At 32.1% G+C, this 25073-nt stretch overlaps 3 protein-coding genes and 2 long non-coding RNA genes across 13 annotated transcripts; 1 reads left to right on the top strand and 4 right to left on the bottom strand.

The window, feature by feature from the left end:
- Positions 1 to 137: 137 nt before the first annotated feature.
- On the bottom strand, positions 138 to 8842 carry LOC107073068 (uncharacterized). Of its 8 annotated transcripts, XM_089175910.1 has the most exons (14): positions 8372 to 8383; positions 8059 to 8142; positions 6570 to 6834; positions 6229 to 6373; positions 5915 to 6114; positions 5734 to 5840; positions 5407 to 5628; positions 4869 to 5072; positions 4441 to 4779; positions 4202 to 4300; positions 2312 to 2697; positions 1730 to 1844; positions 1448 to 1615; positions 138 to 734 (listed from the first exon to the last, which is right to left on the bottom strand). In XM_089175910.1, the coding sequence occupies exons 2-14, from the start codon at positions 8131 to 8133 to the stop codon at positions 537 to 539; spliced, it is 2523 nt and encodes an 840-aa protein (XP_089032036.1). In that variant the 5' UTR covers positions 8134 to 8142; positions 8372 to 8383; the 3' UTR covers positions 138 to 536. The 8 variants fall into 8 exon arrangements, with proteins under 8 accessions (XP_089032036.1, XP_089032035.1, XP_015188984.1 ...); XM_089175909.1 differs by lacking the exon at positions 8372 to 8383 and adding an exon at positions 8716 to 8842 and having other exon boundaries at positions 5915 to 6373; XM_015333498.2 differs by lacking the exons at positions 6570 to 6834; positions 8372 to 8383 and adding an exon at positions 8716 to 8842 and having other exon boundaries at positions 6229 to 6350.
- On the bottom strand, positions 8410 to 10265 carry fh (frataxin). The gene is made up of 3 exons (XM_015333500.2): positions 9937 to 10265; positions 9737 to 9860; positions 8410 to 8842 (listed from the first exon to the last, which is right to left on the bottom strand). Exons 1-3 carry the CDS (start codon positions 10161 to 10163, stop codon positions 8597 to 8599), a joined length of 597 nt encoding a protein of 198 aa, XP_015188986.1. The 5' UTR covers positions 10164 to 10265; the 3' UTR covers positions 8410 to 8596.
- A 587-nt stretch (positions 10266 to 10852) lies between these two features.
- LOC149031508 (uncharacterized) lies at positions 10853 to 14754 on the bottom strand. The gene is made up of 2 exons (XR_016177740.1): positions 13590 to 14754; positions 10853 to 13072 (listed from the first exon to the last, which is right to left on the bottom strand). It is a non-coding gene; the product is annotated as an uncharacterized LOC149031508 (long non-coding RNA).
- Positions 14755 to 15497: 743 nt separating this feature from the next.
- LOC149031507 (uncharacterized) lies at positions 15498 to 17618 on the top strand. The gene is made up of 2 exons (XR_016177691.1): positions 15498 to 16278; positions 16795 to 17618. It is a non-coding gene; the product is annotated as an uncharacterized LOC149031507 (long non-coding RNA).
- On the bottom strand, positions 16619 to 20462 carry LOC107073071 (saccharopine dehydrogenase-like oxidoreductase). 2 transcript variants are annotated; one of them, XR_016177690.1, is made up of 8 exons: positions 20160 to 20462; positions 19879 to 20051; positions 19300 to 19616; positions 18763 to 18918; positions 18583 to 18670; positions 18230 to 18489; positions 17131 to 18149; positions 16619 to 16973 (listed from the first exon to the last, which is right to left on the bottom strand). XR_016177690.1 is itself a non-coding variant. In XM_015333502.2 (7 exons), the coding sequence occupies exons 1-7, from the start codon at positions 20329 to 20331 to the stop codon at positions 18044 to 18046; spliced, it is 1272 nt and encodes a 423-aa protein (XP_015188988.2). In that variant the 5' UTR covers positions 20332 to 20462; the 3' UTR covers positions 16619 to 18043. The 2 variants fall into 2 exon arrangements, 1 of the variants encoding a protein (XP_015188988.2); XM_015333502.2 differs by having other exon boundaries at positions 16619 to 18149.
- Positions 20463 to 25073: the final 4611 nt, after the last annotated feature.

Genomic DNA, 25073 nt, shown 5'->3' with positions numbered 1-25073 from the left:
GTTATCAGTGTTTGAATTAATTTTTAAAAACAGCAGTAACATGTTGGTATAATTATTATTTTAAGTTTATTTTTTCCTAATTGTAAGACATAGCAACCAACGTCCTTCCAAAAATTATATACGACGTTTCAGTAGTGATATATTCGGAAAAAAAAATTAAAAAAAATTTAAAAAAAAAACGTAATTTTATCGTCAAACATTCAAAATTCTATTATGATAATAAAGAAGTTGAAAAAAACGAAGGCAAAAAGAAATAAAATTGTTCAGACTGTTTTCTTTTTTAAATATCCTTGATTTGAAATTATTTCAAGATATAAATAAAATATTAATTAATTAAATTGAGTTTACTACAACGAATATCGTTCGTTCAATCTTGTTTTTTACTTATTTAAAAAAAAAAAACTGTATATTAAAAAGTCATTTGTGAAGTAAATACATATAAGACGACGACGAATATATAAATGAAATTATTTTTCTCGATTCCCTAAGAGGGGAGAGGAGTGAAGGGGGAGGGTAGAGGGGAAAATTTTGTTCTTTTATTTAAAACGTGCAGATCTTACGGAAGAGCAAATCCGTTTAATTGAATTGACCACTTCTCTCTCCTCCTGCGAAAGTTCCCCAATATTCTTAAATTCTGGACGAGCGAGGATTTGGTTACGAGCTCGTTCCAAGCTCACGGATAATGGCATTGTCAATACCTTTTTCCAATTCGTTGACTCGTAATTAGTTAAAAACTGTAAGTAACAAAGATTTACTTTGGCACAGTAAGAAATAATGTCACAAGGGAGAAATACTTTCGTTTAGTCTTATTTTAATTTCAATGAATAAATTTCAGCTTCGAGCACAAAAAGTTAAATATAATAATACCAAAAAAAAAAAGAAATCTCTCGTTTTTGGCACCATAAGAAATACTACAATGAAACTTTCGTTTAGTCTTATTTTAATTTCTATGAATAAATTTCAGCTTCGAACGAAAAAATTAAATATAATAATAACAAAAAAAAAGAAATCTCTCGTTCTTTTATTAAACGCGGAATATGCGTGGTGTGTAAGTTTCGAAAAAGAAATTTATTGATTGAAAAAGTTTTTAATTTACCACAATAAAAAATTCTAACTTTGAATTTATAATATACTATAAAGATAATTTAAATGTATAAATAATGTGTGAGATTTATATTATTTAAAGAAAACAAAACAAAAAAGAAGAAAAAAGCACAAAAAAAGGGAAATCTCTTCAACCATGTCTATGCGAGATTTATTTATAATATTATTAAGAATATTTGTATATTGACTATAATCTTTTAAATCGATATCAGTATATGACGTATTAAAATATAATAACGTGCACCCCTCTGATGATTATAATTCTTGTCCTCTCATGCAACTAATCAGTATATCATCATCATCATCTCGCCTTTTACTATTCGCACGAATGATCTCTACCTACTTGATCAAAATCTGTATCTTCGATGTGGAACATGATATGGGTTAACGGTTTTGCCTTCAATGGAATTTCGGAGAAATCGATTAAATCCGGTTGTGCGTAACAACTCCCTCCGTTTCTCAGCCTGTTCAGCACCCAATCGGAAGCACATAATAGATACTCGTGTGTTATCTGTATGATAAACAAGAAAAACATAAAAAAATTCTACTATATTACTGTATAAAGGAAATTGATATAAAGGGTGAGTAGGGGGTGGTAAATAATATTACTGGAACTTAAACTAACTTTTAATGATTGTCTTCCTGTTTTGGTGAGCAACAATTCGTCAGTGTAAGTTTCTACGATGCGTGTCATATTTTTCAATTTGTCGCATCTTGGATTTTGATCCACTGCTTTAACGCTGTACATTCAATTATTATTATTATTATTGTTATTTGATAATATTAGGGTGAATCCAAAGTTTTATTGCGTCTATTGTTTTGAAACTTTACTTTGAAACTGCATAACGGGGATTGTATTTTTTTGTAAAATTTATTTTGGAAATATTAATTTAACCCCTTCGGTCTCTATGCACATTGTAATTTACATAATACTTTATGTATATTTATTATACAAATATTTCTCAGGATCTCCTCAATGTTACAAATTTTGCGTCCATCAAAATGTACATTTACAAATTATAAATAAATAAATAAAAAGTATATTGTTACTTTCATTCATATGAATGTCAATTTTAGTATAAAAATAATTTCTTCTTAAACGAAAAAAAATTTAGGTCTGAAGGGGTTAAAAAAGAAAACAAAAGAATGCAGGAACTTTTAATTCACCCTAATTTAATAATTGTAAACTTATTTCATTTATATTTACCTATCTTCGATGGTTTGCGAAAAATGATCTATTTGGGCCGTGTGTTTGTTATCCTCGTCTATGCTACATATTGCTTCAGCCAATGCATTTGATGCAGCAATTTTATCGTGGGGATTAAATGAGCCTGACTCCAAATTGACGTCCATCGAAATTGTACTACTTTGTAGTACGCCCGTTTGATTATTAGCTGCTATTTCGAGAAACGTGGAATAAAGGGCAGCGGAAAATATTTGTAAAAGTACGGAATTACCCAATGGATGACAACGAGCTGGTACATTGTTGTTAAGTGCTAGTGCTGTTCGCAAAATTGATATTGGTGTGGTCACGTGTAATTCGGTAAAACAAGCTAATGCTAAGGACATAGCTTGATACATGCTTGCTCCTGTCTGTTTAAAAGTAATACATATTATAGTCTCCTATTTATTAAGATATTAATAATATTAGGTTGGGGAAAAAGTTATCCATTATTTTTACGTTAACTTCAAACCTTTATTTAACATACTTCTGGTTGTCTGATTTTGATCAAATATGCACAGTTTTGTTCGTTAATTTATTAACGTTTTAAAGGTAGCTTCATAATGCCTGTCTCATAAAAGTCTTGGTCTCTATTTGCGAAAAACTCTTGTGATCGATTTTTACAATCTCCTTTTAATGTCAATTTCTTATCAATAAGAAAGTTTTGCAGTGCAACAAAAAGATGATAATCGCTTAGTGTAAGGTCTGGTCTATATGATGGATGCATCCAAATTTCTAAACCAACCTCCTGGAGGTTCTGGGAAGTCACTATAGTCATGTGTTACCTGACGTTGTTCTGATCAAACACAACACCTCTCCTTTTGGCCAATTCTGGCCGTTTCTGGTCAATCGCTTGCTTTAAATGATCCAGTTGTTGACAGTAAAGATCCGAATTTAGTGTTTGGCCATATTTAAGCAACTCATAATAAATGATTCCTTTCCAGTCCCACCAAATGCACAGTAGAACCTTCCTGGCCGTTAGTCCTGGTTTGGCTACCGTTTGAGCTGCTTCATCGCGCTTTGACCACGATCGTTTTCGCACAATATTGTCGTATGTGACCCATTTCTCATCCCCAGTCACCATCCGTTTAAGAAATGGGTCGATTTCATTCCGTTTGGCCAAGGCTTCGCAGATGGAAATTCGATGCATCATGTTTTTTGGTGTTAATTGGTATGACACTCAAACACCGAGCTTCTTTTTGAATCCAGCTTTGCACAAATGGTTTAAAACTGTTTTATGGTCGATCTTTAGCTCCTGGGCAATGCTACAACTACTAAGAAGCTGGTCAACTTCGATTATTTCTGTGATTTTATCGACATTTTCGACGATAGGCCAGCCTGTGCGAGGTGCATCTTTAACATCAAAAATACCTGAACGGAATCGACGAAACCAAAATTGCACGTAATTATCTGTTACAGTATTGAGAGAGTAAGCACCATTTACAATTTCACCCGCCTAGCTTGAATTTTCGTCTTTAGAAAAGAAAAAGTGTGAAATGTACGGAATTTTCTCTTTGTTGACTTTTATTTTGAACACCCTGTAAATCACAATTGAATAGACCAAACAAAAAATGGTAAAGGAATTTTTTTTAGCTCTAAATGTCACCTTTCTAGCAAGGATAAATTTAAAATTGTTTGATTGATATTTTGCGAGAAATCGATAACTAAAGTCATCTAACGAAAAAATAATGGATTACTTTTTCCCCAACCTAATAATAATGATAATAATATTAGTTCGTGCGTTTATTGTGTTATAAACTGCATAATGAAATGTTTTTGCAAAAATTTATTCTGAAAATATTAAATAAAAAACGCAAGAACTTTTAATTCACCCTAATAATAGTAAGTAATACATATTTGATTGATAATAAGTACTTTGACGGCATCCAAAAGGGTATCTACGATTGCTGGCATCATAGTTTTTAAAGGTACCAAAAGTGCGTTTAACCATGGTGGTCTCGATTGATTCCAAACCTTTGAATCGAAAAGAAAGAAAGATAAAAGAAAAGGAAAGTAATGAAAAGGTAAGAAATGAAAAGGAAAGGAAAAAAAGGAATATAAAATTAAACGATAATCAGAAAATAATTCAGGAGCTCGTTATATTTGATGAATACCTGTTGCCTATCGAGATAATTAGCCCAATTAGGATCCTGCTTCAAAGCTGGTATAATTACATCTTCGGGTTCATTAACGCTAACCGCAAGAATATATGTCAAACTGAAAAGTCCTAAATTCGTTGATATTTTTGCTAATTTTTTACAACTCGACTCGCTGCACAAAAATCCATCGCAATTTGTCTTGATTTTTTCGTTTTTATTATTTCCATCTTTGTTGTTAGTTGATTTCACTTTCGTCATTGTAAAATTTTCTTCTTCTGAAGTAAAACCGATGCATTTACGTACCAACGTATTTAATAATAATTTTGCTACCACGTTATTGTTCATTGACAACACCTAATTGAGAAAATATATTCTATGGTTGATTAAATTCAAAAATTTTTTTGTTTTTGTTTTTTAAATAACAAAGAAGACTCGTTCATTACTTTCATTAATTGTGTCCAATTGGGTTGTGGTTGATTTCTAAGAATATTCAATTCAATAATCACGATTTTATCTTCTGATAATTCCTTTACGTGTACATCTAAATCTGATGTACCCAATAAACGTGGAATGCATACAAGTACCCATGGTGAAGGACCACGTCTTGGTTGCAAAACTTGTAAATTTTCTAATCCATTACGAAAAGCCTTAGAAATTTAAGAAAAACGTTAAAAACTTATAAGAAATTCGATCGAAAATAAATTGTTTCTATGTTTTATTATAAACCTTTAAAACCCACTCAAAGTTGGTAAGTATACTTGACAAATGTTATTAAATATTTAAATTAACAAATAATCAACATTGTTCGTAACATTGTTATTGATATTCTTAATAAATTTCAATTCTATTTTTTTTTCACAAATTTTCGAAATTAATTATTTACATATATATAAATGAAATATATATATATTTATGAAGAAAATTTCTTATTCAGGATAAAAAAAAAGTATGATAATATTAAAGTAGGATATAATATCTTACTTGATACAAATCTTCCAATGGTGTACCACGAAATAAAAGGCAAACAAGTAACTCGTTACATTTGGCATGAACATCCCTTATAATTGTTGGTAATTTATTAGATCTGACACCTATCATCTCTTCACTTTCGGTGCAAGCAGCTAAACTTAGATATCCGGTGCAACATAGTACATTGAAAGCGTCTGTCCAAAATTGTTCGGATCGAGCTAACGTAGGTCGACCCTAAAATATATAAAAGAGGGTTGTATATCAAAATGAAAAATTAATTATTACCCCAATAAAATTCAAAATTCAATTTCTTTTTTTCTTTTTCTTTCTAAGTCATACATAAATGAATCGAGTTACGATGATTGACAGAGACTCGTTTAACATTCCCGTGAATACGCGTTGAGCCATTTGCGGTGGTACGGTTTCCCATAAATCTGCTTTTGTTCCTTAAACAATTTGATTTTATACTTATATGATATTTTCTTTCTTGTTTTATTTTTTATTTATTTTTAATTGTTACCTTGCATATAAAGCCACCACATTTGTATTACAAATGAACATCTTTCTCTTTCAAAAAACGATTTATTACTATTCCAACCAAGTGAATCAGCTTCATTGAGTATGTATAAAGAGATTAAACGACAATGTAAATCAAGAAGCCTCTCGGCAACAGCTTCCGCCATTTCGTGATAAGATTTGTAACAATTATTTATTTTTTCGCTTGGTATTTGATAAAACAATAAGAACAAAAAAAAGAAAAGCATAAGGAAAGTATTAACACGTCGTGTATCTAAAGTATTAAGGATAAAGCAAAAGTATGAAGATAGGGAGTACCTTGAACCTGGAGAGACAACATTTTTGACATGTTGATTGTAACACCAAAGACAATTTCGTATCAATGATGCGGCTCCTAAAGTAGCCGTAAGTACGGTCAAATCTGCATGATCTAAACATTCCTGTATCAACGTATGCAAATGTTCTAAAAAAATATATTCTATAATGTAAACAAAGATTGTTGTTACATATTTGTTAAATCGAATTAATATTATTCGAGATAATAAATACATAAGTTAAACGATCATTTTTATAAAAAAAAAAACGAATTATTCATAATAGAATATAATGAATGTATTGGACACAAAATAATGTAAAATAAATAAATATTACGTATATACCGAGCAATTGATCAGCCGTATCAACAACCATAAGTATAAATTCAGATGGTTGAACGTTTTTAACGACACCATCGTTAGCCTCGAGTTCCGTTAAATTTTTACATTTAACGGTACTTAATCCCGAAGACCGTTTAAAAGTGATCAGAAATTCAGCCTCCCACCACATAACGATCTTAATTGCTGCGAATGAAGCATGCCTTGGAAAATCAAGCTTTCCACCGCTAACACGAATGCACAAAGCTTCCCTTAGCACGGTCTGCATCTCCTAAACATGCGTATATTTGCATTTTGCATTTAAATTTCATCGTTGAAAAAAAATCCTATTTCTTTATTTTTGTTCTTTTTTTAATGCTGGAATTTCTATATCATTTATTTGGATCAAATTATGTAAGAATTAAGTAATCCACAAATTAATACAAATTATAATCAACACTTTAAATGTCTCTATAATTGTATGATCATTATTTTGAATCAAAATTTAAGGCTAATAATTATTTGCTCGATCATTTTCATTAATGTCCATCTATAATACATAACTTGGTCCAATTATATAATATATTATTTCGTGTGTGTTACGTTTGTTTATCATAGCATTCATAAAGCCATCTAAACAATCTCGGTCGTTTAACGTTAATAAATGTTAACAATAAAAACTTAAATGACTTACAATTAATTGTGAACATAAACGAGATATGAACTAGGATAAAGGTAAGGGTAGCTTATTTAAACGTACGATGGCAAGCGTGCTGATTTAATTACACGCTCTACGTCCGAGTGCACTACCTTTGTTAAAGACGGCATAGGGGTTGTTTAGACTCGAAAATGCATACATTATATATTCAACGTACAAGCCAAAACAACTTTTGTGCGACAAAGCTTTGGCTAAAATATACGTGATCCTATGTTTTACGATCAATAATTTATAGTCAAACTTAAATCCAACTTCTTTTTTATTTTTTACAAAGTAACTAGATTTAAATTCAGTACTTTATCCTCTCATACATACACACACACACATTTCACAAAATTTATAAACGTGTAAAAATAAAACCAGTTGGATGTATAATATTGTAGAGTATTTTTTTTATTATTAAAAATTTCAGCAATATATTTATATAAATAAAGCAAATAAGAAAAAATAAGTAAGCTCATTTTCGAAAAGTTTTGTCACGTTGAATAAAATTATATCGCATGCAACGCTTCCGAAAATGAACGAGTTCGTTAGCATTAACCGCACGTATTTGAAATTATTTAATTTTCAATAATAAGCAGCATTAATTTGAATTTCGTGGTAATTCGTGTAAGTAATGTTTGCCGAATGATAATGGTGCGATATTTAAATGTGATGCTAGCCGATTAAATTTAAAAGGACTAATAATAAATGATAAATGGGTACTACCACATATTTCGTTAATTACCATAAATGTGATTTATCTAAATGAGACATTATAAAAATAATGATCTATTATTGATTCGTTTTAATCGTTACCTGATAATATTGCATGTCCCGTTGCAATAAAATTCTAACGCGATCTACTAAGCTCCCATCTTCCATAATCTCCATGGTTGTTATCTATCAGAAAATTAAATCCTTTTTCTTTATCGAAAAATACATTTCAATCGATTTATTAATAATATATTATATTTACATTTCCAATAAATAAAAAGTGTACAACTTTATATCAGATCTTGTAAGTGTATCTTGAATAGGTGTATTATTATTATTATTTAAAATTATACTATGCAATAAATAACTAAAAAAAATACGGAATAGAATTACAATATCTTTTTAAGGTACTTACATTTAGTTTTTTTTATATGTTCATCAAATTATCTAAAATATTATTTAAATGTATTTATAATATTCTATTAGGCATATCTATTTTTTGAATAAATCTTTTTTAACTCTTTTGCGATTATTATTCCTTACAAATTTACATTGAAATAATTAAATGAAAGGGTTAAAATTGGCAGTTTTAAGTATTTAAGTGATTAAAAGTATTTCAATATATACTGATATAATTATACTATTCTTTACCACTGTAAAAGCATTTGTCAAAAGATACTTCCTTTTTTACAATAGTTGATACTTCATTATTTAAAAGCTCGTGTAAAGTTTTATCATCGTATTTATAGACCCATTTACCCTTTACAAAATCGTAACGTTTTGGTCCAGACGTTGGAGAAGAAAGCCAAATTTGCCTGTTTGGAGTCTGTCTATTTATAACGTATGTACCATATGGATTACCAAATTTCACGGTCAGTACTCCGTCCTAAAGTAAATATTTGTAATTATAAAAATAACAACTAAGCAATATATATATTTTAAATTGATGCAAAAAATCATTACAGTTTTTATAATTTTACTTCTTCTTCTTCTTTTTCTTATTATTAGGACTTTGTACTGTTATCCCTAACTTCACTGCCTTAATAATAATTTTACTTATTATATAGATAATTAGATAATAATTAGATTATAATTTTAGATAATAGTTTTATAAATAACAATTTTACTTATATCTAAAGATATAAGTAAATTAAATAATAATTTTACTTATTATCTAAAAATCACAGCAATTATTTTTGCACCAATTTCACATGTTCTTCTTACATTATTTACAGTTTGGGGACAAAAGTTTTCGTACAGTAAGTCTGTAAAAAAAAAACATTTCTATTTTCTACATTATTGATTGTAATACAATACACATATATATTAAGTTACTAACTATATATAGTTACTAACATTAATAATGAGTAATATAAATGAAAAAAAGTTAATTATAGTATTTTGTAACTTACAAGACTTGAATATTATTCGATTAGTAAATTATTACATTTCAATTATTACAGATTAGATACAGTTATTTTCCAAAAGGGGAATTTTATGAAATGCTAACAATTATATTTATATTAATTGTAAAGAAGATGTACGAATACTTATATCTCAGTGAAATTTCACCCCAATCGACGAATATTTAAGTATAAGTTGTAAAATATTATAATTAATTTGTGTTTATTTATATTACTTTACTACTAATATGTTAATGTGTAATATGTAAACATAAATATTGTATTACAATTAATACTGTAGAAAATACAAATCTTTTTCTTTTCACAGACTTATTGTACGCTTAATCCCCACTTTAATCAATAACTTTAACACATACTCCATAAGAAACATCTGCATCTTCCAATTCTACAGCTTCTTCTATCAATTCATCAAAATATTCAGTCAAGGATTCAAGAGTTGCATCTGAAATCTTTTCAAACTCAACAAGAGTAAGACTTTTGCTGCAAATGTATAAATGAAAATTTAATTATAAGGTAATATAGATTTTGATTAGTTTACATATATATGTATACTCACTCTAAGTTCATATGATCAACGTTTGAACTACAGAAGAAAAGTGGTACATGATAAAACAAATTATTATTTCTATTTATGTGTTTTGTAGAATATACACTACCATAACCTCTGAAATTATTTTTATAATCAACAGAAAGTTTTCGTGATAAAATGTCACACGTTGTTTTAGTTGATATTTCATTTGACACTTTCCTTGGTATAATAGCACGTATCACTATTTTAAACATGATCTATTTTAATAAAATTTCTCGTATTGACCAAACAAATTAAAGTACGAAATAAACCATAGACTAAAGTAGTATGAAAGGAATCGTTTTAAAAATTCTAACAACACGTTGTTGATAGTAGAATAGATAATGATTTTATGGATACTTACTGATCGACAATTGGTAAGTACGGTACCTACATAAAAGGAAAGAATAAAGAAGTAAATAGAAACTCACAAGTCCATTATTCGCGCAACCAAAATTATCTAGAATAGAGTATTTTTTGACAGTATATATAGTAAAATTATATTGTAATAAAATTTTAAATAATTATATTTAATTTTTAGTGTATAAGAACATGTGTGTGTCTTCAGAAATGCACTTATACATATTATATATTTTACAAACTAGTCATTCAGAATGTTTAAATAAAAGAAAATCTCAAAGATTTTTGGTTAAATCTAAAGATGATCACCTGTGACAAGAAGAAAACTATAATAATCATAGAATCAAGTGATACAATAGCCTGACATATAAACCGTCCAATTCGCAGATGCACTTTCCAATTAAATTTTCTATCTATTTTTATCAAATCTCTATTTACCATTGCAACAAAATTAAATTTGAACTCGTGATTTTACATTTACATAAAATATATATATATATATACATATATAAGGGATAATTATTCTCTCTATGGGTAAACCAAATTTTGTTGTATAACAAAAGATATTTTATTTATTATAAAAAATATGATATGTACAAACTTAATTATTAATTATTAGTTACCTATAACAAAAGAAACGACAATGTAGGTTTATTTCTCTTTATCATTGTTATATCGAAAATCACAAATTATTAAATCTTTAGTTGTTCTTCTAACCTTTCTTCCATGGAGGCTAGATATAAGGAGGACAATCGTAATGTATCGCAAGCAGTGATCCCAGAGACTTTAGTTCGTCTGATCGACACAGGGGCGTAAAATTATCGTACGCCCCGGGAAAAATTTGAAATCCGATTTAATGGATAGGTTAATTTCTCGGACGAGATTTTCAAAATCCTATCGTAAAAACGGAGAAATACTTGCTCATATACAGATCGTACACAGACCGTACACGGATCGTGGTGGTGAGTGATCCCATTCGATACGATAATTATCGTACGCGTACGATAATTTGAGGCCCTGTACGATCCAAAATTCGTGGTGTACTATCCATTTGGAATTTCGAAAACTTGATGACCTTTTTTTTTTCTTTTAGTCAACAAATTTTGGAAAGGTGCATCGTGCATCACCACCCCTACCACCACCACCACCACGATCCGTGTACGATCCGTGTATGATTCGTGTACGATCCGTGTACGATCTCTGTACGAACAAGTCTAGGTCCCTGCGGACCACCGTTTTTATCGTTTTTATGATAGGGTTTTGAACTTGGTGAGTAAAAAAAAAAAAAGGTCATCAACTTTGAAAAAGTTGGAACTTGGACACTTTTTCCACATTTTGAAAATCTCGTCCGAGAAATTGTCGGATTTCAAATTTTCCCGGGGCGTACGATAATTTTACGCCCCTGTGTCAATCAGACGAACTAAAGTCTCTGGGATCACTGGTGGTGGTGCTCAGCGATCCCATTCGTACGATAATTTAAAGCCTTGTACGATCCAAAATTCAGCCTGTACGATCATTTTCGATTTTCTGTCCAATTAGGAATTTTCAAAACTTGATGACCTTTTTCTTTTTTTTTAGTCATCAAATTTTGCAAACGGGTAAGTTAGGGTTCAACAAGCGATTTGCGATTTGCGTTTTTTCGATTTTGATTCGAAATCTCGAGAACCACCACTGTACGATCTGTGTACGATCTCTGTACGATCTGGCTTTCTCCCTGTCGTACGCCGTATTTACCGTTTTTACGATAGGTTTTTTGAACTTGAAGACTAAAAGGTCATCAACTTTGAAAAAGTTGGAACTTGGACAATTTTTTCAGAATTTGAAAATCCAATGCGACAAATTGTACAAATTCAAAATTTTCCCTGTGCGTACGATAATTTTCCGGTGTGTACGATAATTTTACGCCCCTGTGTCAATCAGACGAACTAAAGCTGTGCTGCCAGAACGTGGGTAAATCTTACCCTCTCCCTGTGCCACTGGGATTGCACATAATGAAAGATATCCATGTCGTGTGTTTGGGATGTCGAAAGAAGTCGAGTGTAACCGAAGTTGGCGGGCACGCCGGAGTGGTACACTACAGTGCTGTCAGATCGTGGGTAAATCTTACCCTCTCCCTGTGCCACTGGGATTGCAACAATGAAAGTTTTCCATGTCCGTGTGTTTGGGATGTCGAAAGAAGTCGAGTGTAACCGAAGTTGGCGGTTGGCCACGAAGTGGCACATTATGAAAGCGACTCGTGTCGTCCGAACACATGGACACGTTTGACTAAAAAAAAAAAAAGAGGATCATCACGTTTTCGAAATTCCAAATGGATCGTACGCCACGAATTTTGGATCGTACAGAGCCTCAAATTATCGTACGCGTACGATAATTATCGTTCGAATGGGATCGCTGTCAGAGACTTTAGTTCTGTGCTGCCAGATCGTGGGTAAATCTTACCCTCTCCCTGTGCCACTGGGATTGCACATAATGAAAGTTATCCATTGCCGTGTGTTTGGGATGTCGAAAGAAGTCGACATCACAATGATAAATCTCCTTTTTATGGCAAAATATTTTCTTTATAATTTGGTTTTATATTCCTCTAGGAATCCTGATTGCAGACTTAGAGGAGGAGCTGTTGAAAGGAAGATGGGGTTGGGTTAAGGTGAGAGGGAGGAGGATTTGCTCACTGGCGTATGCAGATGATGTCTGTGCTGCCAGATTGTGGGTAAATCTTACTAGTCCAGTCAAAATAGCCCTGAAATCGGGTTTTTGAGCTATACGGCTGAAAAAATATGGAAATTATCAGAAAAATGCGTAGAAAACTGTGGGCAAAGTAAAAAAGTTCTCAACCACCGGGAAAGGGGTGAAAAAAATTAAAAACTACCCCAAAATACGATTTTTGGATTACATGTTGAAAATATCAAAAAAAAGTTTCAAATAAAAGTTGTAGAGCATAAAATTTTAGGCCTATCTCTCTCAGACCATTTTTCCCCTAAAACGCACCCTTTCACCCCTACGACGGTTCAAAGTACTCAAAAAATGAAAATTCAATAAAAAATATAAAAATTGGACTTTTAAAAATTTTTTTTTTTAATTATCTTTAAAAAACTACAAAGAACAATCGTAGGGAAACAAAAAATTTTTTTTTTCATCCCTTCTATTAAAAATCAAGGGGTGAAAACGGTTTTTGCTCGATATTTCGCTTAAAACGGGTTATTTAAAAAAAAATTTCTTTTTCATATGAATTTTTAATTTATTTTTTAAATTTTGGTGTTGAATTTATATTTATAAATATTTACCTGTAGGAAATATCCCAATTTAAAGACAGGTAATTACTCCCTTAGTCCTACGCCTTTGTAGAAAGAAACAGAAAATGAAGCTATCCTGCTCTTACTCATTGTGACGAAGTTCGCCATGGCACGCATGCGCAAACTCTTAGTTTACATGCGTGCAAGAGAGATAGTCAACCTATGTTAGTTTCGTCCAAATGTAAACAGTATAACGCGTTAAAATACTTTTTCTTAAATATATTCTCTTTTTCTTCTATATTCTCTATAGCTCGAGAGTCTCGCGCGCATCTGTGACAGCATGATAGATTTTTGAAAATATCTCAAAAAGTAAGCGAGATAAAGCGATTTTGTATTAATTATGTTTTGTAGACAATTTTATTTGCTACAAAAAAGGTTCAGTACTAAAATATTTTATCTCCCTTACTTTTTGAGATATATTAAAAAAATTAAAAAACTATTCCCACCTTTTCTTACATTTTTGAAAATATCTCAAAAAGTAAGCGAGATAAAGCGATTTTGTATTAATTATGTTTTGTAGACAATTTTATTTGCTACAAAAAAGGTTCAGTACTAAAATATTTTATCTCCCTTACTTTTTGAGATATATTAAAAAATTAAAAAACTATTCCCACCTTTTCTTACATTTTTGAAAATATCTCAAAAAGTAAGTGAGATAAAGCGATTTTGTATTAATTATGTTTTGTAGACAATTTTATTTGCTACAAAAAAGGTTCAGTGCTAAAATATTTTATCTCCCTTACTTTTTGAGATATATTTAAAAAAATATGATTACTCTCTTACCTGATACTTTTTATTAAGTTTCACCACTGACAAGGACAGCGCAAGGTCTTGCCCTCTCGGATTTTGTTCAAATTTTGCAAGATGATAGATTTTGCTTACCTTTTTACGAATATATATGGTTATAGGAGCCACTACTCAATAATTTTTGAGATATTTGCAATTAAAAATGCTTATGATGCTATCTAGTATTTAAATTTACTTCTGAAGTAAGCAATGGTATATAATAGGTTAAGGATAATGACAACGATTCGGCGATTCGTTCCAATAGAGGCCGAGTCTTTTAGGGTTCGAATCTTGGGAGGTAAATTTTTTTTTCTATTTTTATATGTAAAAATACATAATAGAGTTTAAATAAGTTGAAAATGAAATGTCTTAAATGACTAGAAACCTTATAAGAGTTTTTTTTTTTATTAGCATTTGCATTCAAGTTTTAAAATTTAAAAAAAATTTTTTTATTACATTTTAATAAATTTTATCATTTATTTCTCTCTATTATTGTATTTTAAAACACTTTACATATTTTTTTTTATTATAACAAGCGTAGGAAAGTCTTAATTACTGATAAAGATTAATAATTAACAAAAAAAAGAAAAGTCTTGATATATTTTCGTGATTTTTTGAGAAATTTTAGCAGTCTAATCATTGATATTTATTTTGAAAATAGTGAGAATTGAGAACATATGCAAATGCTAATAAAAAAAAAAAACTCTTATAAGGTTTCTAGTCATTTAAGACATTTCATTTTCAACTTATTTAAACTCTATTATGTATTTTTACATATAAAAATAGAAAAAAAAATTTACCTCCCAAGATTCGAACCCTAAAAGACTCGGCCTCTATTGGAACGAATCGCCGAATCGTTGTCATTATCCTTAACCTATTATATACCATTGCTTACTTCAGAAGTAAATTTAAACACTAGATAGCATCATAAGCATTTTTAATTGCAAATATCTCAAAAATTATTGAGTAGTGGCTCCTATAACCATATATATTCGTAAAAAGGTAAGCAAAATCTATCATTTTGCAAAATTTGAACAAAATCCGAGAGGGCAAGACCTTGCGCTGTCCTTGTCAGTGGTGAAACTTAATAAAAAGTATCAGGTAAGAGAGTAATCATATTTTTTTAAATATATCTCAAAAAGTAAGGGAGATAAAATATTTTAGCACTGAACCTTTTTTGTAGCAAATAAAATTGTCTACAAAACATAATTAATACAAAATCGCTTTATCTCGCTTACTTTTTGAGATATTTTCAAAAATGTAAGAAAAGGTGGGAATAGTTTTTTAATTTTTTTAATATATCTCAAAAAGTAAGGGAGATAAAATATTTTAGTACTGAACCTTTTTTGTAGCAAATAAAATTGTCTACAAAACATAATTAATACAAAATCGCTTTATCTCGCTTGCTTTTTGAGATATTTTCAAAAATGTAAGAAAAGGTGGGAATAGTTTTTTAATTTTTTTAATATATCTCAAAAAGTAAGGGAGATAAAATATTTTAGTACTGAACCTTTTTTGTAGCAAATAAAATTGTCTACAAAACATAATTAATACAAAATCGCTTTATCTCGCTTACTTTTTGAGATATTTTCAAAAATCTATCATGCTGTCACAGATGCGCGCGAGACTCTCGAGCTATAGAGAATATAGAAGAAAAAGAGAATATATTTAAGAAAAAGTATTTTAACGCGTTATACTGTTTACATTTGGACGAAACTAACATAGGTTGACTATCTCTCTTGCACGCATGTAAACTAAGAGTTTGCGCATGCGTGCCATGGCGAACTTCGTCACAATGAGTAAGAGCAGGATAGCTTCATTTTCTGTTTCTTTCTACAAAGGCGTAGGACTAAGGGAGTAATTACCTGTCTTTAAATTGGGATATTTCCTACAGGTAAATATTTATAAATATAAATTCAACACCAAAATTTAAAAAATAAATTAAAAATTCATATGAAAAAGAAATTTTTTTTTAAATAACCCGTTTTAAGCGAAATATCGAGCAAAAACCGTTTTCACCCCTTGATTTTTAATAGAAGGGATGAAAAAAAAAATTTTTTGTTTCCCTACGATTGTTCTTTGTAGTTTTTTAAAGATAATTAAAAAAAAAAATTTTTAAAAGTCCAATTTTTATATTTTTTATTGAATTTTCATTTTTTGAGTACTTTGAACCGTCGTAGGGGTGAAAGGGTGCGTTTTAGGGGAAAAATGGTCTGAGAGAGATAGGCCTAAAATTTTATGCTCTACAACTTTTATTTGAAACTTTTTTTGATATTTTCAACATGTAATCCAAAAATCGTATTTTGGGGTAGTTTTTAATTTTTTTCACCCCTTTCCCGGTGGTTGAGAACTTTTTTACTTTGCCCACAGTTTTCTACGCATTTTTCTGATAATTTCCATATTTTTTCAGCCGTATAGCTCAAAAACCCGATTTCAGGGCTATTTTGACTGGACTAGTAAGATTTACCCACAATCTGGCAGCACAGACATCATCTGCATACGCCAGTGAGCAAATCCTCCTCCCTCTCACCTTAACCCAACCCCATCTTCCTTTCAACAGCTCCTCCTCTAAGTCTGCAATCAGGATTCCTAGAGGAATATAAAACCAAATTATAAAGAAAATATTTTGCCATAAAAAGGAGATTTATCATTGTGATGTCGACTTCTTTCGACATCCCAAACACACGGCAATGGATAACTTTCATTATGTGCAATCCCAGTGGCACAGGGAGAGGGTAAGATTTACCCACGATCTGGCAGCACAGAACTAAAGTCTCTGACAGCGATCCCATTCGAACGATAATTATCGTACGCGTACGATAATTTGAGGCTCTGTACGATCCAAAATTCGTGGCGTACGATCCATTTGGAATTTCGAAAACGTGATGATCCTCTTTTTTTTTTTTTTTAGTCAAACGTGTCCATGTGTTCGGACGACACGAGTCGCTTTCATAATGTGCCACTTCGTGGCCAACCGCCAACTTCGGTTACACTCGACTTCTTTCGACATCCCAAACACACGGACATGGAAAACTTTCATTGTTGCAATCCCAGTGGCACAGGGAGAGGGTAAGATTTACCCACGATCTGACAGCACAGCACCATTGTTGCCAACTTATCGTTTCATTTCAAAGCTTGACGTTATAACCAATGAAATAACAAAATCATAACCCAACATATTGAATTAATTATAAATTATTGGTATAAAAATATACTTTTATTACGTCGTTCAATTTTTATTTATCCTTCTTCATTTCACATTTTTAAAATAAATGTTAAATTTATTAAAAATCTATTAAATAATTGAAATTGATTAAACGATAATGATAACAATTCAGGAAATAAGTTTCTTCTTTTTGTTTTTTTCTAAAACATTGTAATACGGGATAACATTAATATTTTACTTATAAATATAGTAATATATAAATCTTTAGTAATTAGATAACACGTGTAAAAGATTACCCTTATTGACATCTATAATTTCATAGTACTTTATGAATTTCTTATAAACCAAGCACCTTCGTTAAGAATATATAAATAGGTGAATTTCATTTTTGTAAGAGTACATTTAGTAAGTAAAATATCAAAAATTTATGCTAATCATCATGAATCATTAATGAAATATTGTACACTTACATTAGACCATAGTAACAATACCTTCATTTTTCAATGGATGAAACAACTTCAAATTTAAGACCATGATTATTTAATGTATTGATCAAAGAAGTCTTACTAAATGCAGCACCAGCAGTGAGAACCCCACCACTAAAATAAACAAAAAATCATATATTATCAGATATAAATAAAATTGTTACAGATGATATAAAAATGAAATGCATTTTTACCTTCGAGGCATTTTATCAGATTCCTTGCAAATAGTAAGAGCGCTAAATAATACGCTAATAGCAGTAATATAATATCCATTGTTACAAGTGACTTTTGTCACCATTTCCTTATTTGGTGGATCCGAATGAACGTCGGAAGGTTCACTTAATTTTTCAGTCCAACCACGTGTTAAAAAAGTTGCACATATCTCGATTTTGTTCAATGCTTCTTCACTCGGCTCTTTTCGACTAACAAATCCGTTAGTAAATAGTTCAGGATACTAAAAATAAACAATATTTTTCTTATCTTATATAAAACTAACATATCTTTTGTACGTGAAAACGTGTCTGATTTGTCGCATTTTCCAAATTACCTTCAATATTAAATTGCGTCCAGATGAAAATTTTGAAAGAACAAGAGTTATTAATAATAGCATTATTCCAATAATTTTCGTTAGAAATCTAATAAAGAAAAATTTTTGATTAATTTGGTGATTAACATTATCTGAAAGAAAAAACAAGTTACATTTATATTTGAAAAAAAAAATACTAACTTAGCTTTGACACTTAAATATATTGCAACCTGAGCAGGTCTTTGATTATATTCTTCATACAAAAATCTTTGCGTGCGATGAACCATTGAATAATCTGGTCCAATGAATAACATTGAATAATTATTTGTAAAAGGAGATTTGTGCGGAAGCCTGCGTCTAATATAAAAAAAATGGTGATATAATATTTTATAAGCAATTTTTAATATAGTTTAAATTAGGGTTTCTCAAACTTTTTTTATTCAGCAGCCAACTTTACCCAAGCAAATATTATCGCAATCCTCAGTATAAAATCTACACTATCTTCTCTCTCACTAACATAAACTCACAGATATACTATACAGTAGTTTTGCTTAATTGATTTCAAATTCATTTTTGGTCATTGCCCGCCCAGAAACGTCGTAGTTCTAAATTTCTGATTCAAATTTCTGCAACCTCTAAGTTTAGTTACATGATTCCACTCTTTGAGAAACCCTGATCTATATAAATAATATTTATATTAATATATTTATAGATCAATTGTATAATAATTCAACTAACTTTATATTTAATTTGGGCTTAAATTCTGGTAATTTTTTGAAGAATAGTTTTTTACGATTTTCACGTAATTTATCAATATTGCCCAATACATTAATAAGACTTTCCAAAGTTGTAAAGTTTATTAAAGGTTTGCTAAGTTTTACATGATCAGATATACTAATGTATTCTTCAATGCTATTAACTTCGCCGGCAAACTTTTGTTGTGTAAATATGATACCAAGATCAGAAGGAATGCTATCAAAACCACAAGCACTTATAATATAGACGCCAGCTTTTTGTGCTGCTTCGTTATACTTCAATACCATTTCTTCTATGAACTAGCAACAGACAAACATAAAAAGATCAAAATTATTTTTATGATAACAAAATTGATATATCTTTGATTTTCTTCGAAAATATTAAAACATTAAAGATCTACTGTGTAGTCCTATGTCAAATTTTTTAGTTGAATATCTTTGACATAATATGTTTCACAGTTCAAGTTATATATATAGTGTGTAGCTAAATATTTCATCCAAACAATATCGGTCACAAATGTGTTAATAGTTTATCCAATACAAGAATAAAGTCAATACATACCGGAGATTCTGCAGCTATATCAACGCAGTGAGTTTTTGCAGCTATACAAGCTTTAATAACAGGTTCTCCATAAAAAGTAAATGGACCACTACAATTAATTAGCACTTTTGCTTTTTCTACCATTTTATTAATAGATTGTTCATCTTTTACATCCGCAATAACGATAGGAATATCTAGACGATCATTAAAATATATTAATATTGCATCCTAATTTTAAAGATTTTAATAATCATGAATATTTATATGATAACTTATATATTTATATAAATCATAAATCTTACTAAGATCTGGTGCGTGTTCTTTAAGAACGGATTCTAATGCCTCTTTCCTGCGTCCAGCTACTCCAAAAGTAAAATTATTTTCTTTTATATAACGTGCCGCTTCTTTAACCACGTACTTTCCACTAAATCCAGTAGCACCAAATATTATTACATCCAATTTTTCGTTTTCCATTTTGATGATAATACTTTACAGCATTTACGCGCAATATGCAAGATTTCAATTGTGTTTTAAGAGGATCACTTTATTAAAAAAGAAACAATAGTAACTCCGGGCACGCCGGAGTGGCACACTATGAAAGCGACTCGTGTCGTCCGAACACATGGACACGAGTCGCTTTCATAATGTGCCACTTCGTGGCCAACCGCCAACTTCGGTTACACTCGGCTTTCCTCGACATTCCAAACACACGGACATGGAAAACTTTCATTGTGTGCAATTCCAGTGGCACAGGGAGAGGGTAAGATTTACCCACAATCTGGCAGCACAGACATCATCTGCATACGCCAGTGAGCAAATCCTCCTCCCTCTCACCTTAACCCAACCCCATCTTCCTTTCAACAGCTCCTCCTCTAAGTCTGCAATCAGGATTCCTAGAGGAATATAAAACCAAATTATAAAGAAAATATTTTGCCATAAAAAGGAGATTTATCATTGTGATGTCGACTTCTTTCGACATCCCAAACACACGGCAATGGATAACTTTCATTATGTGCAATCCCAGTGGCACAGGAAGAGGGTAAGATTTACCCACGATCTGGCAGCACAGAACTAAAGTCTCTGACAGCGATCCCATTCGAACGATAATTATCGTACGCGTACGATAATTTGAGGCTCTGTACGATCCAAAATTCGTGGCGTACGATCCATTTGGAATTTCGAAAACGTGATGACCCTCTTTTTTTTTTTTAGTCAAACGTGTCCATGTGTTCGGACGACACGAGTCGCTTTCATAATGTGCCACTTCGTGGCCAACCGCCAACTTCGGTTACACTCGACTTCTTTCGACATCCCAAACACACGGACATGGAAAACTTTCATTGTTGCAATCCCAGTGGCACAGGGAGAGGGTAAGATTTACCCACGATCTGACAGCACTGCACTGGTTCACTCAGAGTATTCAGCGTGTGAACATCGTGTCTGTCTCTTGCTTTTCAAATTTACGGTTTTAGTTACCAATTACTGAATAATGAAGTTAATTGGGTGTGAAGAACGTGTAAATAATAATTAGTTTTAACATTTGAACATTAAAGTGCATAGAAAAATTAAAAAATAAGTGTTCTTTCGAGTACTAACCGTACGCGAGCCAACAAGAACGGATCCTGCCACTGGCAGAATTAAAAAGACAATTCAAAAAGTTAAGTAACTCAACCTAAAGTCAAGTCTATGATCAGATCTTTGCGACTAAGAATAAGGAGAATGTAAGGCCTAACCTTAAAACAGCTAGATCACGGTCAAGTTCAAGAGAGTCACAAAAAAGTGGCGCCTCTGGTGAGGACCCAAATGCAATGGATACAGATGGTTTTATAAAACCAAAAAAATTTAGAAAAATCAGCCCAGCGGTCGATACTGCAGGCCCCGCAGATGAAAATAGGTACCGACCACTCGAGTCATTAGATGACTCGTCAAACGTTGACCCCCCACCTCGGAGGGTAACCCCGGAAAACAGAAGAGAGGGAACTAATAATGGTAGTGCCCACTCCAACACACGCAACCGTACACCAAACGAGACCTCTAACCGGAGGTCCACTGAAACAAAAAGATACCGACCGCCGCCAATACACGCCTACAACATAAGCATGAAGGATACTAACCTATCCTTACATAGAGAAGGATTAAAAGGACAAGATTACTGAGCGAGAGCGGCGAACAACTATGTCAACGTTTATGCCTCCTTCATAGAGATATATAATAAAATTAAGGAAATTCTCATCAAGAACAAAATACAATATTATACATACACACCCAGAAATGCCAAAACCAAATCGCTCGTCCTTAAGGGCATCACCCCCGATTATACCGAGGAGGACGTGTCAGAATATTTGACGGGCTGCAATCCAAATGATTACAAGATTACTAAAATAACGAAATTACGGTTCAATAATTCGGACCAAGATAGAGTAATCTTCATTATACAGTTAACACCTGAAAGCAACACCGCTGCCCTAATGAGAATGAAGTACATTCTTCAACAATCAGCAAGATGGGAAAGTCTTAAAAAAAAAGATGTATTCCGATGTACACGATGCCAGAGAATAGGACACGCAAGTAGGAACTGCACACTGGATTTCAGGTGTGTTAAGTGCGGTGGAAATCACGGACCCTTAAAGGAGGGCAATGTATGCCCAGTAACAAGAGAAAATCCATCAAAACTCAGATGTGCTAACTGCGGCAGTCCTGAGCATCCCGCCTCGTACGGAGATTGTCCATACCTGGCTAGAACAAAAGAAATAAAGCGACGAGAAAAGATATGGCTAACTTAATAAGACAAGCACGGGTCAACAGATTAATTAATCCCCAGCTATCATACGCTGGGGCGACTTTAGGACAACGGAGCAACTTCCCACCGTTTCCGAGACAGATACCGCACTTAAAGAATTATTCTAATATCATGGCCTCGCAGAAGGAGCAATTAGGGGTACCTAGATCCAACAACAATAACACACCAAGGAACGCTAACGGTATCAACAACTATAACAACAGTAACGTACAAGATAACAGTTCTATGAATGAGTTTCTGAACAACTTCAAAAACTCGATGATGGAGATGCTAAATCACCATATGGATATACTAAACGGTAAAATCGCTGAGAACACCAGGAAGATCGAATTCCTATTATCGCAGTACGATTACTAAGCTGGCTGAAGATAACCTGGCCCACTTAAACCGACCGCCACTGCCTAATGATGATGAAAATACTCTTTCCATATGCGCCATTAATGTAAACTCACTATGCGCCAACAAAAAAGATATGATCTACAAGATTTTGTTATTAAAAATAATATTGACATTGCCTTAATTTCAGAAACGAAACTAAACGCCAAACACAAACTGAGTTTTGATAACTTCTCCTTAATTAGAACAGACAGGCTAAACAGCAAGAACGGTGGAGGAACAGGAATACTAATCAACAACCGTATCAACTACACGCCAATAACGTATCCGAACTCACGTGGTAATAAGGTGATCGAATACTCGATCATCAAGTTGCACATAAAATCCAGCCACACACTTTTGATTTTCAGTATTTACGCAGCCTGCAATAGTAAAAATTGCTTCATCGAAGAATTAAACAAACTGTTCCATGATTTTAGGTTAAAGGATCCTAATGTCTACTACATAATCGTAGGAGACCTGAACGCGAGGCATACGTCCTGGGGTGATCACAACACAAACGAACGCGGAGCTCAACTTACAAACTGGATTGATGCACAGGCTATCACACAGAAACTCACTTTTTACCCGGCCACATCACCAACTTACCCGAGTGCTGGCTCATTCCTAGACTATGGAATGATGGATTCCAGACTGACTGCATGCAATGCAGTCAATGACAAACTGCCAACCATACCATATGACAGTGATCATAATGCGATTGCTATAACTTTAGATACTAATAATGTTTGATGGTCTCACCCCAGCGTATGTCGCGCCTAACAGATTTAACTTCAAAAATACTAACTGGCGAAAATTTACAGAGCACCTGCAAAACCGATACAGCGACCAGATCCCATACAACAGAAACCTAACCGTAGAAGAGATTAACACCTACATCGTAAAACTGGAGTATACACTTATAAACGCTATAGAAGCAGTAGTGCCGACCGCAAAATCAAGGATTAAAAAGGGCTGCTTAAGATTTATAAACAACAAGATTAAAAAACTCCACAAATATAAATCCAAACTGATTACTGCTTTAGCGAAAATAGACAGGCAAGATATAAGTTTACGAATTACTATTAAAACACTTATAAAATTTACCAATAACCAGTTGGCCAAAGAGTTCAGACGGGCAGAATTATCGTATTGGGAAGCATTAGCAAGGGATATCAACTTTCGTGACCCGAGCAAATTCTTCCCAAACATCAATAAGCATTTTAGGTACAAAGAGCCACCGCATATTGACGATCTGCTGATAGACAGAAGCAACAGAATATACTCCACCGAAATTCTGGGACTGGAACAAGCTACCATAGTCAATGATAAGATTCGGATCACTCAACCGGCCTCAAAACTAAATATTATTGGAAAATATTTCGAGTCAATCAATTCACCACGGTACTCTAATATTAGTACAGAAACAAAAAGGAAAGTCGACGAGGCAGCCAACAGCATTAAATCACAACTCCATTTTAACAGAATCAATTCAATCACACACACTTTATTCACTGAAAACAACAGAGCATTTTCCCCTATTTCAGAACAAAACGAACCTTCTTACTTCCATTCTCACCTGGAGGTCAGAGCAATACTAATGAAAGCAAAAAATAAGACGTCGTATGGACTCGATAAAATCCCGATGATTGTGCTAAAACATCTAACAACGGACCTAATCAAAGACTACACTATCGTATTTAACAACTGTTTGAATCACTCATATTACCCAGAGAGGTGGAAGAGAGCTAAGGTAATCCCTATAAAAAAGAAGTACAAAAACTCTAACGATCCGTCTGGATACCGCCCCATAAGCCTAACGTGTAACATCAGCAAAATATTTGAAAAGCTAATAAAATCAATTGGAATCAATTCAATTTTTTCAAATTTCAAAATTTCAATCAAATCAAAAAACATCATGGACCACGTGGAGAACAAAAACATAATTCCGGATAACTAATTCGAGTTTAAAGCAAAGCACTCGACCACCCATGCTATCCATACATTCGCATCAGACCTAAATAAATACTTACTGAACGGT

Source organism: Polistes dominula, unplaced genomic scaffold (assembly GCF_049000335.1).
Source record: "Polistes dominula isolate Pdom_NZ unplaced genomic scaffold, Pdom_raw_medaka contig_19, whole genome shotgun sequence".
Lineage (NCBI taxonomy): Eukaryota > Metazoa > Arthropoda > Insecta > Hymenoptera > Vespidae > Polistes > Polistes dominula.
This window is presented reverse-complemented; position numbering and strand designations above follow the sequence as displayed.

What these genes read in the sequence shown, in the direction of transcription:
- LOC107073068 (XM_089175909.1), bottom strand. Translation starts at nt 8,133, where the DNA reads ATGGAGATTATGGAAGATGGGAGCTTAGTAGATCGCGTTAGAATTTTA. An exon ending in GGGACATGCAATATTATCAG is followed by an intron (nt 6,835 to 8,058) that starts GTAACGATTAAA and finishes ACGCATGTTTAG; the next exon opens with GAGATGCAGACCGTGCTAAG. An exon ending in ATTGGACACAATTAATGAAA is followed by an intron (nt 4,780 to 4,868) that starts GTAATGAACGAG and finishes TTTCTCAATTAG; the next exon opens with GTGTTGTCAATGAACAATAA.
- fh (XM_015333500.2), bottom strand. Translation starts at nt 10,163, where the DNA reads ATGTTTAAAATAGTGATACGTGCTATTATACCAAGGAAAGTGTCAAAT. An exon ending in GTTGATCATATGAACTTAGA is followed by an intron (nt 9,861 to 9,936) that starts GTGAGTATACAT and finishes ATACATTTGCAG; the next exon opens with CAAAAGTCTTACTCTTGTTG. An exon ending in ATGCAGATGTTTCTTATGGA is followed by an intron (nt 8,843 to 9,736) that starts GTATGTGTTAAA and finishes TATTTACTTTAG; the next exon opens with GACGGAGTACTGACCGTGAA.
- LOC107073071 (XM_015333502.2), bottom strand. Translation starts at nt 20,331, where the DNA reads ATGGAAAACGAAAAATTGGATGTAATAATATTTGGTGCTACTGGATTT. An exon ending in AGAACACGCACCAGATCTTA is followed by an intron (nt 20,052 to 20,159) that starts GTAAGATTTATG and finishes ATGATCGTCTAG; the next exon opens with ATATTCCTATCGTTATTGCG. An exon ending in TCTGATAAAATGCCTCGAAG is followed by an intron (nt 18,150 to 18,229) that starts GTAAAAATGCAT and finishes TGTTTATTTTAG; the next exon opens with TGGTGGGGTTCTCACTGCTG.